Below are 15,546 nucleotides of genomic sequence, written 5' to 3' on the forward strand. Positions count from 1 at the left end.
TCGGGATGTGAGATTCCATAGGAGGAAGGGGGATGGGGAAGAGAGATTCCATAGGAGGAAGGGGGATGGGGAAGAGAGATCCCACAGGATGAAGGGGGATGGGGAAGGGTGATCGCACGGGATGAAGGGGGGTGGCATTTGTCACAATTCATCTCAATCTGATTTACTGCAGTTTTACCCAAATCCGTTTACTTTGAAACAGCACAATGGAACCGTTTCACAGTTCTGAGTGAGAGATAAATCAAGTTACCTCAACTCCTGGCACTTGTGAAGCCCGGGTCCCAGCCGCTGGATTCCTTCACACTGAATGTTGCATTTCTCCAGGTCGAGGTGTTTTATTGTATCACAGAGTCCAATGGCATGAGACAGGACCGCGCAGTCAATAGGGGTCAGTGTCATTCCACTGAATGAAAGTGTTTTCAGAGATCCCAGTGCGGCCTGAGCCAGTCCACGATTCTGAGACTCAAACAGGTAGTGCAATGTGTTCAGGAGTCTCCTTCTACCAATGTCACCCGTGTTTCTACTCTGGTGTTTAACCTTGTTCTTCAACCAGTCAATCACCCGGCAGGTTGTTTGATGAGGAAATGGACCCAGAAACTCCTCCAGGCCCCGAGCTGTCATTGGGTTGGAGAGACCAGCAACAAAACGGAGAAATACCTCAAATCGCCCATCTTTTGTCTTGTGGGCTTCAGTGAGGAATTTCAGGATATCCTCGGGATGTACAGACAGGAATTGTGCGACTGCAGCTACAAACTCCTGGATGGTGAGGTGTGGGAATGTGTACACCACGCTGTGGGCAGAATCCTCTCTCTCCAAAAGCTCCATCAGGAACCCGGACAGGAACTGGGAAGGCTGCAGATTGTAGTTGATCAAATCTCCGTCTGCAAACATAATCTTCTTCTCGGACACTCCTCTGTAGGCCATCTGACCCACCCTGAGTAACACATCACGGGGGTTCTCAATCTCACGGCCGAGATTTTTCAGGATATTGTAAATATAGTAGGAGTACAGTTGGGTGATGGTCTTGGGAACTCTCTGCGGGTCCCTGACTCTTTGTGTGAAGAAGGGGCCCAGTGCCAGAGCGAGGATCCAGCAGTAGGAGGGGTTGTAGCTCATGGTGTACAGGATCTCGTTCTCCTGCACGTGTTTGAAAACAGCTGCTGCCACCGTCTGATCTTCAAAATGCCTGATGAAATATTCCTTCCGTTCCTCACCAACAAATCCCAGGATTTCAGCCCAGACACCGATCTTCGCTTTTTCCAAGAAATGTAACACAGTGGGGCGGGTGGTCACCAGCACTGAACACCCTGGGAGCAGCTTGCCCTGGATTAAACTGTACACTATGTCAGACACCTTGCACCGGAATTCAGGATCTGTGCATGAGTCCTGAGGGTCCGTGTTTCTCCGGCTGTCAGCAAAATCAATTGTGTCGTTGAATTCATCCAAACCATCGAATATAAATAGCATTCCCTCTGGATTCTTCCACAGTGATTTCAGGACATTCCCGAGGTAAGGATAGAAAAACAGCACCAGGTTCGAGAGGTTTATTGTACAATTGATCGTGTTTAAATCTCGGAACTTGAAACTGAGGACGAACTGGAACTGTTGGTAAATTTTTCCCGTGGTCCAGTCATAAACAATCTTTTGTACCATTGTGGTTTTCCCGATCCCTGGGACTCCGGCCACTGCTGCCGAACTCCCAGATTTGGATTTACTCCGGGAAAAGCTGCTCTGGAACAACTGATCAGTCCGGATTTTTTCCAGCTCCCTGCGGAGATGTTTCTCTCTCCACTCCTCGTGGTCTCTGCCTCTTGCCAGCAGCTCATGTTCCACCAGTCTCCGATCTCGAACAGTAGAAATGACCGTGAGCTCAGCATATCGATCAATCAGCTGGAAAACCTTCACCTTCTCCCTCATCAGGATCGTGTTCACTCTCAGTGTTTCAGTTTGTGCCCGCAGAGTCTCCTTGTGTTTCTGTTGAACATCTTCATGGGAACAGAGAACAGAGTCAAAATGTTAACTAGCTCAACTGACAAAGGTCTTTATAGCTGCAGTCCAATATTCAGTGTTTGAAATTACATGAATTAGTTCAATGTTTCCGTGGATATTAGGACAGAAAGTAAAATTCTGTTCACAGACACTGGAACTAACAGCGATGGTTGTTCCAGAAAAATATCTAATCCTCATATTCTGACACTAATTACTGATGGAGGTGAACATTCCCCGATATCCTATTGCAATCCTGACTGCACTCCCGTTACAACATTTCACTGCATTTAAAGCATTGTTGCGTCATTAACAGATGATGTTAATGTTGACCTGGTGTGGGAATATGGAGAGCAGTACAACGTGCATTTTGGCAAAGCTACACACTGGGGTGTCACGGGTGTCCACTGCTCTTGCATCAAAACAGGAGCAGAATATGCCGGAAATACTCAAGTCGGGCAGCGCCTGGGGGAGAATCACAGTGAACTTTCGGATCGATAACCCTTCGAAACGACAAGAAAGAAAATGGCTCGTTTGCAGTCACAGTGATAGAGGTTTGGTGGAAAGATGGAATCTGTGTTAATGGAAGAAACCACAAGCGTCTGTCTCAGTGATGTACGTCGTGTCTGTGGGAGAGGGTTGTGAAGTTTTGACAACTGCTATTCATCAGTCTTGCTGTGGGGTGTGGGGCTCTGTCTAATGAGGCCTCCGTCTGTCAGAGTCGACCGAGGATGTCCTGACCCTGCAAGCTGGGACACTCCGATATGGAGAGGAAGCTTTTGCCGATGCAGCAAGCTCCCTCTCTCCCTGCATCCAATGTACACAAAGGAACGGCAGACACTGTCACAGCTTGGCACCAGAGGTGTTTCAGGAGATGCCAGTCTGCGTTGAACACTATTTAAGACTGCCCCAGGGGCTCTGGATCCACTGGGTTGACTCCCAAACTCTTCCCCATGAGGGGTAGTTACAGAGCCGTGGATGTTTGAGATCAGAGATTTCCTGTTGCTGGGTGAGCTGCCAATCTCGGCCAATGAGACCCATCTGCCCGCACACGCACACACACACACACACACACACACACACACACACACACACACACACACACACACACACACACACACACACACACACACACACACACACACACACGGGAAGAGACAAGGACTGAGGGTATGCTTTGCTTCATGGTCATGAATGCTTGGTGGAACCCCGGGATGTGCATGCCCTCAAATCCTTTCGTTCCCCGGATCTTGAGTACCTGGTGCTGCTGTGTAAATCTTTCAGGTTACTGCAGGAGTTCCCGGCTGTTATTATCACAGCTGTGTAATACATCCCCCAGATGTGTGTTATTGTCACCGAGGGGGAATGTTTGCCACCAGAAACCAGTCAGGATTGCCCAAACCAGCAACTCTGGATCAGCCGTTCCGTGTGAACAGCACTTGCCGCGTGACCGACAGCTTACGTTGCCGGTGATCAGCTGGAGCTCAGGAAACGCAGCTCCGATCTGGGCAAAGCCATCCAGTCAGTGAAACGACAATACAGAGACAGGATTCGGGGACAACTCTCCGCCAACAACACGCACAGCTTATGGCCAGGTCTACACACCGTCACTGATTTCACAGCTCAGTGCAGTGATGCTGCCTCTCGCCCAGAGGAGCTGAATCTTTTCACGCTCGGTTCGACATCGCCGACACTGAGCCCCCGAGGAGAGCCGCCAAAGCGGTCTGCACATTGGTCATCTCTGAGTCTGAAGTACGCGGGTGTTTCCAGCGAGTGGACAGTCATAAGGCTGCGGGACCGGACGGCATCCCAGGGGGATTAATCGGGATTTGCGCGGGACAACTGGACAGGTGTGTTTACAGATACTTTTAATCTCTCCCCCTCAAAGTGTAGAGTGCCCTCCTGCTTCAAATCATCCACCATTGTCGCTGTACCTGAAACCACCAAGGCAGCATCTCTGAACGTCTGGCGTCCTATCACATGCACCTCAATAATAAGCAAATGCTTTGCGAGGCTGTCTATGGACTACATATGCAGCTTGCTGCCACACACACTGGACCCACTACAATTCTCCTACTGACACAACCGATCGACACAACACTCACTGTTCTACACACAGTCTTTAAACATCCCGAGAAGAGGGATGTCTATGTCAGAATGCTGCTCTTGAACTGCAGTTCAGCATTCAACACTATCATTCCCTCCAGGCTTGACCAGAAGCTCAGTGACCTCGGCCTTCACCCTGTCTTGTGCAGCGTGATCGTGGAGTTCCTGTCAGATCGCCGGCAAGTGGTAAGAGTGGGCTCCCTCACCTCTGCCACTCAACACAGGAGCCCCTCAGGGCTGTGTCCTAAGCCGCCTCCTTTATTCTCTGTATACGCATGACTGTGTCGCCACCCACAGCTCCAATCCGCTAATTAAATTTGCTGACGATACTACATTTATTGGCCAAATCTCAAATAATACCGAGGTAGCCTACATGGAAGAAGTAGATAGATAGATAGATACTTTATTCATCCCCATGGGGAAATTCAACCTTTTTTCCAATGTCCCATACACTTGTTGTAGCAAAACTAATTACATACAATACTTAACTCAGTAAAAAATATGATATGCATCTAAATCACTATCTCAAAAAGCATTAATAATAGCTTTTAAAAAGTTCTTAAGTCCTGGCGGTTGAATTGTAAAGCCTAATGGCATTGGGGAGTATTGATCTCTTCATCCTGTCTGAGGAGCATTGCATCGATAGTAACCTGTCGCTGAAACTGCTTCTCTGTCTCTGGATGGTGCTATGTAGAGGATGTTCAGAGTTTTCCATAATTGACCGTAGCCTACTCAGCGCCCTTCGCTCAGCTACCGATGTTAAACTCTCCAGTACTTTGCCCACGACAGAGCCCGCCTTCCTTACCAGCTTATTAAGACGTGAGGCGTCCCTCTTCTTAATGCTTCCTCCCCAACACGCCACCACAAAGAAGAGGGCGCTCTCCACAACTGACCTATAGAACATCTTCAGCATCTCACTACAGACATTGAATGACGCCAACCTTCTAAGGAAGTACAGTCGACTCTGTGCCTTCCTGCACAAGGCATCTGTGTTGGCAGTCCAGTCTAGCTTCTCGTCTAACTGTACTCCCAGATACTTGTAGGTCTTAACCTGCTCCACACATTCTCCATTAATGATCACTGGCTCCATATGAGGCCTAGATCTCCTAAAGTCCACCACCATCTCCTTGGTCTTGGTGATATTGAGACGCAGGTAGTTTGAGTTGCACCATATCACAAAGTCCTGTATAAGTTTCCTATACTCCTCCTCCTGTCCATTCCTGACGCACCCCACTATGGCCGTGTCATCAGCGAACTTCTGCACATGGCAGGACTCCGAGTTATATTGGAAGTCTGATGTGTACAGGGTGAACAGGACCGGAGAGAGTACGGTTCCCTGCGGCGCTCCTGTGCTGCTGACCACCGTGTCAGACCTACAGTCTTCCAACCGCACATACTGAGGTCTATCTGTCAAGTAGTCCACTATCCAATCCACCATGTGAGAGTCTAACCCATATCCGTTAGTTTGTGCCTTAAGATCTTGGGCTGGATGGTGTTAAAGGCACTAGAGAAGTCAAGGAATGTAATCCTCACAGCACAACTGACCCCATCTAGGTGAGAGAGTGATTTGTGCAGCAAATACGTGATAGCATCCTCCACTCCCACCTTCTCCTTATACGCAAACTGAAGAGTCATCACCCTGACACAATGGTGTCAAGAAAACAACTTCTCCCTCAATGTCGGAAAAACGAAGGAGATGGTTGCAATGTCGCAAAATCAGGAGGAGTGGAGATAGGCTAACCCCTGTTGACCTCAATGGATCTGGGGTTGAGAGTGTGAACAGCTTTAAGTTCCTCGGCAGAAACATCACTGAGGACATCACGTGGTCTGTGCACACCAGCTGTGGGTGAAAGAAAGGCACAACAGCACCTCTTTCACCTCAGATGGTTGAGGAGGTTTGGTCTGGGCCTCCGAATGCGAACAATTTTCTACAGGGGTGCAACTGAGAGCATCCCGACTGGCTGCGTCACTGCCTGGTACGGGAACCGTACTTCCCTCGATCGCAGGACTCTGCGGACAGTGGTGCGGACAGCCCAGCCCATCTGCAGATGTGAACTTCCCACTATTCATGACATTACAGAGACAGGAGGGTAAAAAGGGACCAGAGGATCATTCTGGACCCAAGTCTCACCACGCACACACTGTCCCAGCTCCTCCTATCAGAGAAACGGTACCGCAGCTTAAAAGCCAGGACCAACAGGCTCCGGGACAGCTTCTTCCACCAGGCCATCAGACTGATTAAATCACGCTGATACAATCCTGTTTCTACAATTGTGCTGCTGGCACTGAAAACAGTTTTCACAACTTCTGTCCCTGATATCAAACCTGATTCTGAGAGTTTTTATCTGACTGTTGTGTCATTTGTTTTCGATCTGTGACGCATCATACTCACACCGTCCTATTTCGTATCAAAGTGCGCTCCAGTGCACATGGTGTCTGCTAGAAATTGTTCTTTAAGTTCTTACTTTTCTTTGCGTATTTTCTAGATCCGTTTCAGACCAGGAAACTATACCAAAAGAATCCATCAATATGGGCCCAGTGAATGTTTACTCCCTTTGTTATACTTTTACTGTTCAGCTCTGTTTGGCAGATTTCCTTCATCCTTGATGTAAATTCAGATTTTCCTTTATCACAAGATGATCTATTTTCCTTGCTTATTGATATCCTACGTATATGTTTCATATTCATCCATCGGCTGCCTTGTATCCTGATGCCTGTTTGATATTCTGCCGGCTTTATTGCACCTTTCTTTATGTTTCATGTTCTGTACTTTTCTAGTCTCAAGTTTATACCTTTGGAAATTAGTTCCATTATTTGAATTATTTGTCTTAGCTTTACTGATGCAAGAGCAAATAATTTCGAATCATCAATGTATAGCAGTGTCAAGGTATAATTTGTTTTTTTTTCTGATTTTATACCTGAGATTTCTCCGTTTCAGTAAATTATGATCGGGTTTAAAGCCGGACAAAACCATAGTGGGCTTAAAGATTCACAATGGGAAATCCCTACATTTATTTTGATAACGGTGGTTGTTCATTTGTGGTTGTTAATAGGGTGATTATTGTCCACCAGTGCTTTATTAGATGTTGTAGAAATTTCACAAGTACTGGATGAATCTTATATATACTTGGAAGTTCTGTTAGCCAACCAAGGGAGAGAATCAAATGTTTTTTGATACAATATAACATTGAAAGATGTCTGCTTTCCTCAGTGTTGGATATAGAATAACATAATTGATTATCAGTTGTTCTTAAATTCGTTCATACGCTAAAGGTATTCTTTCCGCTTTTCTGTACGTATTATGGCTATCTAAATAAGTAGTTATTGTTTATGAGATACATAATGTTACAATTTTATATATAAAATTCTCTTATTATTAGGAGCCAGTAATAACATAGTAGGTGACCATTCAATAGTCATAAATGCAGAATTAAAGCTGTCCTTGAGGCTGGTGGTACGTACCTTCAGCTTTTTATATTTTCTGCCGCATGGGAGTATGAAAGGGAGAATGTTTGAGGGTTCATCAGCAAGGCTTTGGGTGGGGCTTGTGTCTGGCTAACTTAATTGAGTTCCTCCAGGAGGTGACAAAGGTGATGGATGAAGTTACAGATGGATGTTGTCTACTTGGATATTGGTAGAATCTTTGACAAGGTTCCCACATGGGAGGCTCATACACAAGGTTAACATGCCTGGGAACTGTGGTGAATTGCCCTGGCTGGCGGGGAACCATATTGTGAGAAATTGCTTTCGCTGGCGGGTGGTGAATCTGTGAAATTATTCTCAGAGTTGGCAGAGGAAGACAAGTCAATGGGTATATGTTCTTGATTCGGAAGAGCGTCAACATTTACAGAAGGCAGGATAATGGGGTTGAGAGGAATTGCGGAGCAAATTCACTGAGCTGAATGGCTTAATTGTCTGCCTAAGTCTGATGGTTTTAAGGTGCATCTAGAGCATATATGTCAAACTCAAGGCCCGCGGGCCAAATCCGGCCCGCGGTGGAATTATCTTTGGCCTGCAAGATAATATCTAATTACTATTAAAGCTGGCCTCAGTAATCGAAGCGCCTATGGTGTATGATATGGCTAATGCTGAGTTTATTCAGGTACCAGGTTTTCAGGGTTTTTAGTGTTTATTCGGCAGTCTTCTTCATAAGAAATGGAATTTGTAAAATGAAACACTTTGTAGTTATAGCAGAGACTGAAACACATGAGAGCAGGCTGAAAAAACGGAGGCAACGAAAGCTGCGTTCGCACGCGTCCGACTGATCCGGCCCGCATGAAGCTGCATTTTGCTCAATCCGGCCCGTAACCTAAAATGAGTTTGACACCCCTGAGTATTGTGTTCACTTCTGATTGTCCAACACTGGGAATGATTGGAGAGGATGCAGAACAGGTTCACCAGGATGTTGCAGGTGGCATGTGAGGTAAGTGGAGGTTTGAGAAACAGAATTGAGTGCAGCTGCTTTTACGAAGGAGAAGGTGCTTGGGAATCTGAAAGGTCTGAAGAGAGAAAGGTCACCTGGACTGGGTCATACAGTGTGTCAGGAGCCTGTCTGGGGTGTGTGGGGATTCTCAGAGCGTTAGGACCCGGAGTGGAAGGTTCAGAGACACAAGGACTGGATTAATACATCAACAGCTGGAACAGCTGGAAAAATACATTTTACAATGTTCAGGCTGCAACGAGAGATGATCTGAATTGTAACCTGAAACCAGAGATCGGCGAATGATTGATGGTGGATTTTCGTTCCCAGATTCTGCCAAGTCACAGTCTAACATTTGAGATGTGGTGTGAATTGAGGATTTCATCACTCACCTGTCAGTTCAGTGGGTAACTCAGACAACCCTTGTGCGATGTTGATGTATTCCTCTGGGTCAGGACCTGTTTAAATCAATAAAAGAGTTCATGAAAACAGAACTAAAATAATTACAACTATTCAGTTCAATGTGCCTTTGTGTTCAGTGCGTGGTTTTAACATACCGAGCTCCTGTATTTCCCTCAGTATCCTGTCCAACTTCGGTAACTCTGTCCTCCACATCACAAAGGATTCCCACATCGCCCTCCGGGCCCGGGAGCCTTTGCCCATCACCAAACTGAGGAAGAGTCTGGAACTCTCTGTCCGGTTTCCCTTCTCTGTCAGTTCAGTGACTTTCTATAAAAGCAAACAATTAATTTATTGTGGAGTAGATGGACAGACATGGCGAATCTCACAGATTAATATTCATCCTGGATTAATGAGCTGAGGTGAGTTTGACCGACGGTCCTGATAAGATGCAAAATTAATTTTAGACTGAATGCCTGTTCAACAGTCCAGATATGCAGCCCTTGCACTTATGTCATACAACAATATGACTATTACAGCACAGTAACACAGTCCGTGCCGAGCGCTTACTCTCACCTAGTCCCACCTACCTGCACTCAGCCCATAACCCTCCATTCCTTTCCTGTCCATATACATATCCAGTTTTTAAAATGACAATATTGAACCTGCCTTTGCCACTTCTACTGTAAGCTCATTCCACACAGTTACCACTCTCTGAGTAAAGAAGTTCCCCCTTGTGTTACCCCTAAACTTTTGCACCCAACTCTCAACTCATGTCCTCTTGTTTGAATCTCGTCTACTCTAAATGGAAAAAACCCTATGCACGTCAACTCTATCTATCCCCTCATAATTTTAAATGCCTCTATCAACTCCCCCCCCCCAAAGTTCAACGCTCTAAAGAATAAAGACTTAACTTGTTCAACCTTTCTCTGTACTTAGGTGCTGAGACCCAGTTAACATTCTAGTAAATCTCCTCTGTACTCTCTATATTTTGTTGACATCTTTCCTATATTTCAGTGGCCAGAACTGTACACAATACTCCAAATTTGGCCTTACCAATGCCTTGAACAATTTATCTTTACTTCCCAACTCCTGTACTCAATGTTCTGATTTATGAAGGACAGCATACCAAAAGCTTTCTTCACCACCCTATCCACATGAGATTCCACCTTCAGTGAACTATGCACCATTATTAATAGTTCACTCTGTTATACTGCATTCCTCAATGCCCTACCATTTACCATGTATGTCCTATTTTGATTAGTCCTACCAAAATGTAGCACCTCACACTTATCAGCATTAAACTCCATCTGCTATCTTTCAGCCCACTCTTCTAACTGGCCTAAATCTCTCTGTAAGATTTGAAAACCTACTTCATTATCCACAACGCCACCTATCTTAGTGTCCTCTGCATACTTAGTAATCCAATGTACCACCCCATCATCCAGATCATTTATGTACATTACAAACAACACTGGACCCATTACAGATCCCTGAGGCACACCACCAGTCACTGGCCTCCATCCTGACAAACAGTTATCCACCAATACTCTCTGGGATCTCCCATCCAGCCACTGTTGAATCCATTTCACAACTTCAATATTAATACCTAACGATTGAACCTTCCTAACTAACCTACCGTGCGGAACCTTGTCAAAGGTCTGACTGAGGTCCGGTACACTGATAAATACAGCAGGTGTGAGAGGAGAAGGTGACGTTGAACCTGCAGTTCCCAGTGCTCCCCACCTGAACAGCTGAAACAGATCTACTGAAGACAAAGGTCTGACTGAGGTCCGGTACACTGATAAATACAGCAGGTGTCAGAGGAAAAGGTGACGTTGAACCTGCAGTTCCCAGTGCTCCCCACCTGAACAGCTGAAACAGATCTACTGAAGACAAAGGTCTGACTGAGGTCCGGTACACTGATAAATACAGCAGGTGTCAGAGGAAAAGGTGACGTTGAACCTGCAGTTCCCAGTGCTCCCCACCTGAACAGCTGAAACAGATCTACTGAAGACAAAGGCCTGACTGAGGTCCGGTACACTGATAAATACAGCAGGTGTGAGAGGAGAAGGTGACTCTGAACCTGCAGTTCCCAGTGCTCCCCATTTGAACAGCTGAAACAGATCTACTGAAGACAAAGGTCTGACTGAGATCCGGTACACTGATAAATACAGCAGGTGTGAGAGGAGAAGGTGACTCTGAACCTGCAGTTCCCAGTGCTCCCCACCTGAACAGCTGAAACAGATCTACTGAAGACAAAGGTCTTACTGAGTTCCGGTACACTGATAAATACAGCAGGTGTCAGAGGAAAAGGTGACGTTGAACCTGCAGTTGCCAGTGCTCCCCACCTGAACAGCTGAAACAGATCTACTGAAGACAAAGGCCTGACTGAGGTCCGGTACACTGATAAATACAGCAGGTGTGAGAGGAGAAGGTGACTCTGAACCTGCAGTTCCCAGTGCTCCCCATTTGAACAGCTGAAACAGATCTACTGAAGACAAAGGTCTGACTGAGATCCGGTACACTGATAAATACAGCAGGTGTGAGAGGAGAAGGTGACTCTGAACCTGCAGTTCCCAGTGCTCCCCACCTGAACAGCTGAAACAGATCTACTGAAGACAAAGGTCTTACTGAGTTCCGGTACACTGATAAATACAGCAGGTGTGAGAGGAGAAGGTGACTCTGAACCTGCAGTTCCCAGTGCTCCCCACCTGAACAGCTGAAACCAGATCTACTGAAGACAAAGGTCTGACTGAGGTCCGGTACACTGATAAATACAGCAGGTGTGAGAGGAGAAGGTGACTCTGAACCTGCAGTTCCCAGTGCTCCCCACCTGAACAGCCGAATCAGATCTACTGAAGACAAGTCAGAGAGCAAAGTCTCCATTGCCATGTAGAACTCCTAGAACGTGCAGGAGATTAATATCGATCACTATTCCCTCTGATACCAGCAGTTCAGTGGCATTACACTGAATACACTCACCTCATTTTCTTCTCTACTGAAATGTCCCTCCTTTGTCAACATCCAACCGAGTCTTTCAACCTTTTCTTCAATTGCATGTTTGAGTCTGTTCCTGTAGAACTTGGTCAGTTGGTACAGTCGATACTCGCCCCCCTCTGCCAGGAGGTCGGAGATTGTAAACTCTGGCTCTGCGAATATAAAATGAGAATGTAGTCACAAACTCAAATATCGCTTGTCTCCACTGCTTCACCCAGCCCTAACAAACCAGTCATGTCTTGAACCTCAGTGTTTACCTGCTTTCAGCTGGAAACACGTATTTTGCCCTAATCTCCAACACTGGCCTTAAAAAACCGACCCATCAATGCGCTGTGCTAGACGTTCCCAGAAGGAACCCATTCACCAGAAACCTGTCTCTCCCACCGTCCCATCCACTCACCGATTTCAGTTTAAAATGGGCAATAAATGTTGGGACTGTCGCTTCCCAGAGATACTCTCTCTATCCTGGTGAATACATTTCCCATAACTCATATCCTGGACATACTCTCTTATCCGGATAGCTGCATTTCCTCCGATACACATCCTGGAAATCCTCAGAACAGGTAGGACATTTCCTGTAGTGCGGTAACCGGTGCCACACTACACCGCATGCACCACGCCCACACTTTCCCCTCTCTGACCAACCCTCCAGCAAGGAATCACATTTACCCACTTCCCACGTCATTCTGCGAACACATCACCCTCATGTTTTACTCACCCACTCCCTGTTGTGCACTTGACAATTCCGTGTTTAATGAGTTTCCGAGCTGACAGGCAGTCGCCTCACTTGTGCTGGTTCCAGGGTCCTGCTCAGTGTCTCTGACGTCACTGTCTCTGGGCTGACAGGCAGTCGCCTCACTTGTGCCGGTTCCAGGGTCCCTTTCAGTGTCTCTGACATCACTGTCTCTGGGCTGAATTTGCTCCTCCTCCTCTGCGGCCGGACCGCATTCCATTGGGACATTGCTCTCAATCTGACCCTGCTTTGGAACCTTGCTTCCCGTGTCTCGATCATCTTTCCTCGATGAGTTGCCTGGTAAAAGCCTCTTGAGTACTTTCTGTACCCGATTTAATTTCCCACCTGCAGTAAGTGATGAATTGCAGGTTTAGAGTGATTTATGCTCGAACAAGGATTCACAATGGGTGTCTGCAATGGGGCCGGGACTCCGGCTAACCGGATTTGGAGTGGGACTGTGCTGGTGAATGTGAACCACACATCCTGCCAGGTGACCATCCCCGTAAGCCAGTGAGTGGACACATCGACTCCCAGAAAAAGAACTGGATAGACACAGTAATACTGATCACCGACTACGCATTAGCTGAACACACCAATAACCAGCGGTTATTAATGGAACGGCATCAGCAGATACCGGGAATTATCACTGGGATTATCTCCCACAGACATAAATCTCCCTGGATCACAAACTGTCCAGTCACCTGTATCACTCACAGACAAGCCACTGGATTACTCGTAGTCCGATCTTCCAGATCACACGTTCTCCGGTTGCTTTGTCACACACTGTCTTGTCCCCTGGGTCAAAGACTGACCTCTGCCTTGAGATGGACAACGTCCAGTCCCCTGGGTTACAGATTGAACATAACCTTGAAGCCCATGATGCCTGGTCCCCTGGGTCCCATCCCGTCTCCTGAATAATAATTGTCATGTAGCAACTATACAATTCATTGGCAAAGGGAGAGTCGTGCGTGCAGTTCCAGTAGCTAAACAAAATCTCACTGAGAGAGCTTTGCATTTGCTAAGGATGCAGTTGCTAACAATCTACAGGATGGATGTGATTCAGCTGGGAAGAGTGTCGGGGAGATTCACAAGTACGTTACCGGATGGGGTTGTTTGTTATCTGGTTCGGCTGGGACAGTTTGCCCCGGAACACGGGAACTTGAAGGGTAAACTTGCACATGTAAAACAGTATCAGAATTAGGTTTATTATCACAGGCATGTGACGTGAAATTTGTTAACTTAGCAGCAGCAGTTCAATGCAATAGGTAATCTAGCAGTGAAAAATAATAATAAAATTTAAAAAAATAAGTAAACAAGTAAACCACTTATGTATATTGAATAGATTTTTTAAAAATGTGCAAGAACAGAAAGACTATATTTTGAACAAAGTAAGGGAGTGTCCAAAGATTCAATGTCTACCAGGCTGTGGTGGCCAGTGCTATCATGTTTGCTGTTGTGTGCTTGGGCAGCAGGCTGATGATAGCAGATACCAACAGAATCAACAAACTCATTCATAAGGCCAGTGATGTTGTAGGGGTGGAACTGGACTCTCTGACGGTGGTGTTTGAAAGGAGGATGCTGTCCAAGTTGCATGCCCTCTTGTACAATATCTCCCATCCACTCCACAATGTACTGGTTAGGCACAGGAGTACATTCAGCCAGAGACTCATTCCACCGAGATGCAACACTGAGCGTCATAGGAAGTCATTCCTGCCTGTTGTCATCAAACTTTACAACTCCTCCCTCGGAGTGTCAGACACCCTGAGCCAATAGGCGGGTCTTGGACTTATTTCCACTTGGCATGATTAAATTATTATTATTTATGGTTTTATATTGCTATACTTCTACACTACCCGTGGTTGGTGCGGCTGTAACGAAATCCAATTTCCCTCGGGATCAATAAAGTATGTCCGTCTGTCTGTAGACTTTTACGTAACAAACAACACCGCTGTCACATTCCTGTTCGTGTTTCACTCTCAACCTGCTGATTCAGGGTCTCCGGCTCCTTTCACTCAGGTGAAGCTTTGCCTGGTGAGTGGAGTCATTCGACCATTACTGGTGTCAGGTCCCTTCGCTGGAACTGTTGGACCGATCGATTACACAAAGGCACTTTACCAGTGGGATCAATGACACTGCTTGATGAAACTTTTTCTCTGCCCTGTTAGCGCCTGTGTAAGCTTCTTCATCTGAACTATTGTGCACCAACAGGGCAGAAGTTTAGTTATAAAGATCCAGGTAAACATACCTGTAGCCATTCTGATTCTGACTGACGGTTGTTGATTGTCGTCGTCTTGTTTACACTCTGATCCCGGTGCAGGACAGCGCCGCCTTCTGGTGATGCCCTGAATTACACACAACAAGCAGACAGTGAGTCAGAGAGAGTTGGATTACTTTGCAAATGTGACAGTACAGCCATTCACTGTATCAGAGCCGCAATTCGCATCAACTCCCAAACCATGTCTGTATGTCTGTCCAGTGATATCTAGAGCATCCTTCCGATAGAGGCACAGAGAAACAGAGCACAGATACTGACCCTTCAGCCCATCGAGACAATGCTGACCACAGTGTACACTGAGATGGTCCTAATTTTCTAAGTTGGGCCCGTTTTCCTCCTGGCCTCTTCCTTCCATCTTCACATCCCAATTGCTTCTGGAATTATACGATTGTGTCTACCTCATCCACTTCCTCTGGCAGTTCCCGCCACATAATCACCAGCCTCTGCATGAAACCGTTGCTGCTCGGGTTGGTTTTGGAATCTATTTCCCATCCTCTGCCCATTTAGATCCCCTATAAGCTTCGATAATATTCACCGTGAGTACCATCTACTAATTGTCTGTCATCGGCGAAATTTCTGGTCAAGCCTGGTGCACTTGCATTGTAATCATTGCTATCAAATAACGAA

General features: G+C 46.4%; 1 protein-coding gene across 1 annotated transcript; it reads right to left on the bottom strand.

Moving 5' to 3' along the window:
• Nucleotides 1-246: 246 nt before the first annotated feature.
• On the bottom strand, nt 247-14,988 carry LOC140720100 (NACHT, LRR and PYD domains-containing protein 3-like). Its single transcript, XM_073034998.1, has 6 exons — nt 14,890-14,988; nt 12,630-12,989; nt 11,897-12,063; nt 9,070-9,241; nt 8,905-8,970; nt 247-1,985 (listed from the first exon to the last, which is right to left on the bottom strand). The coding sequence occupies exons 1-6, from the start codon at nt 14,897-14,899 to the stop codon at nt 247-249; spliced, it is 2,514 nt and encodes an 837-aa protein (XP_072891099.1). The 5' UTR covers nt 14,900-14,988.
• Between the last annotated feature and the right edge of the window lie 558 nt (nt 14,989-15,546).

Source organism: Hemitrygon akajei, unplaced genomic scaffold (assembly GCF_048418815.1).
Source record: "Hemitrygon akajei unplaced genomic scaffold, sHemAka1.3 Scf000036, whole genome shotgun sequence".
Lineage (NCBI taxonomy): Eukaryota > Metazoa > Chordata > Chondrichthyes > Myliobatiformes > Dasyatidae > Hemitrygon > Hemitrygon akajei.

Coding starts and splice junctions, on each gene's coding strand:
- LOC140720100 (XM_073034998.1), bottom strand. Junction 9,242..11,896: donor TCAGTAGAGAAGAAAATGAG/GTGAGTGTATTC, acceptor TTGCTTTTATAG/AAAGTCACTGAACTGACAGA. Junction 8,971..9,069: donor GAGGGAAATACAGGAGCTCG/GTATGTTAAAAC, acceptor TGATTTAAACAG/GTCCTGACCCAGAGGAATAC.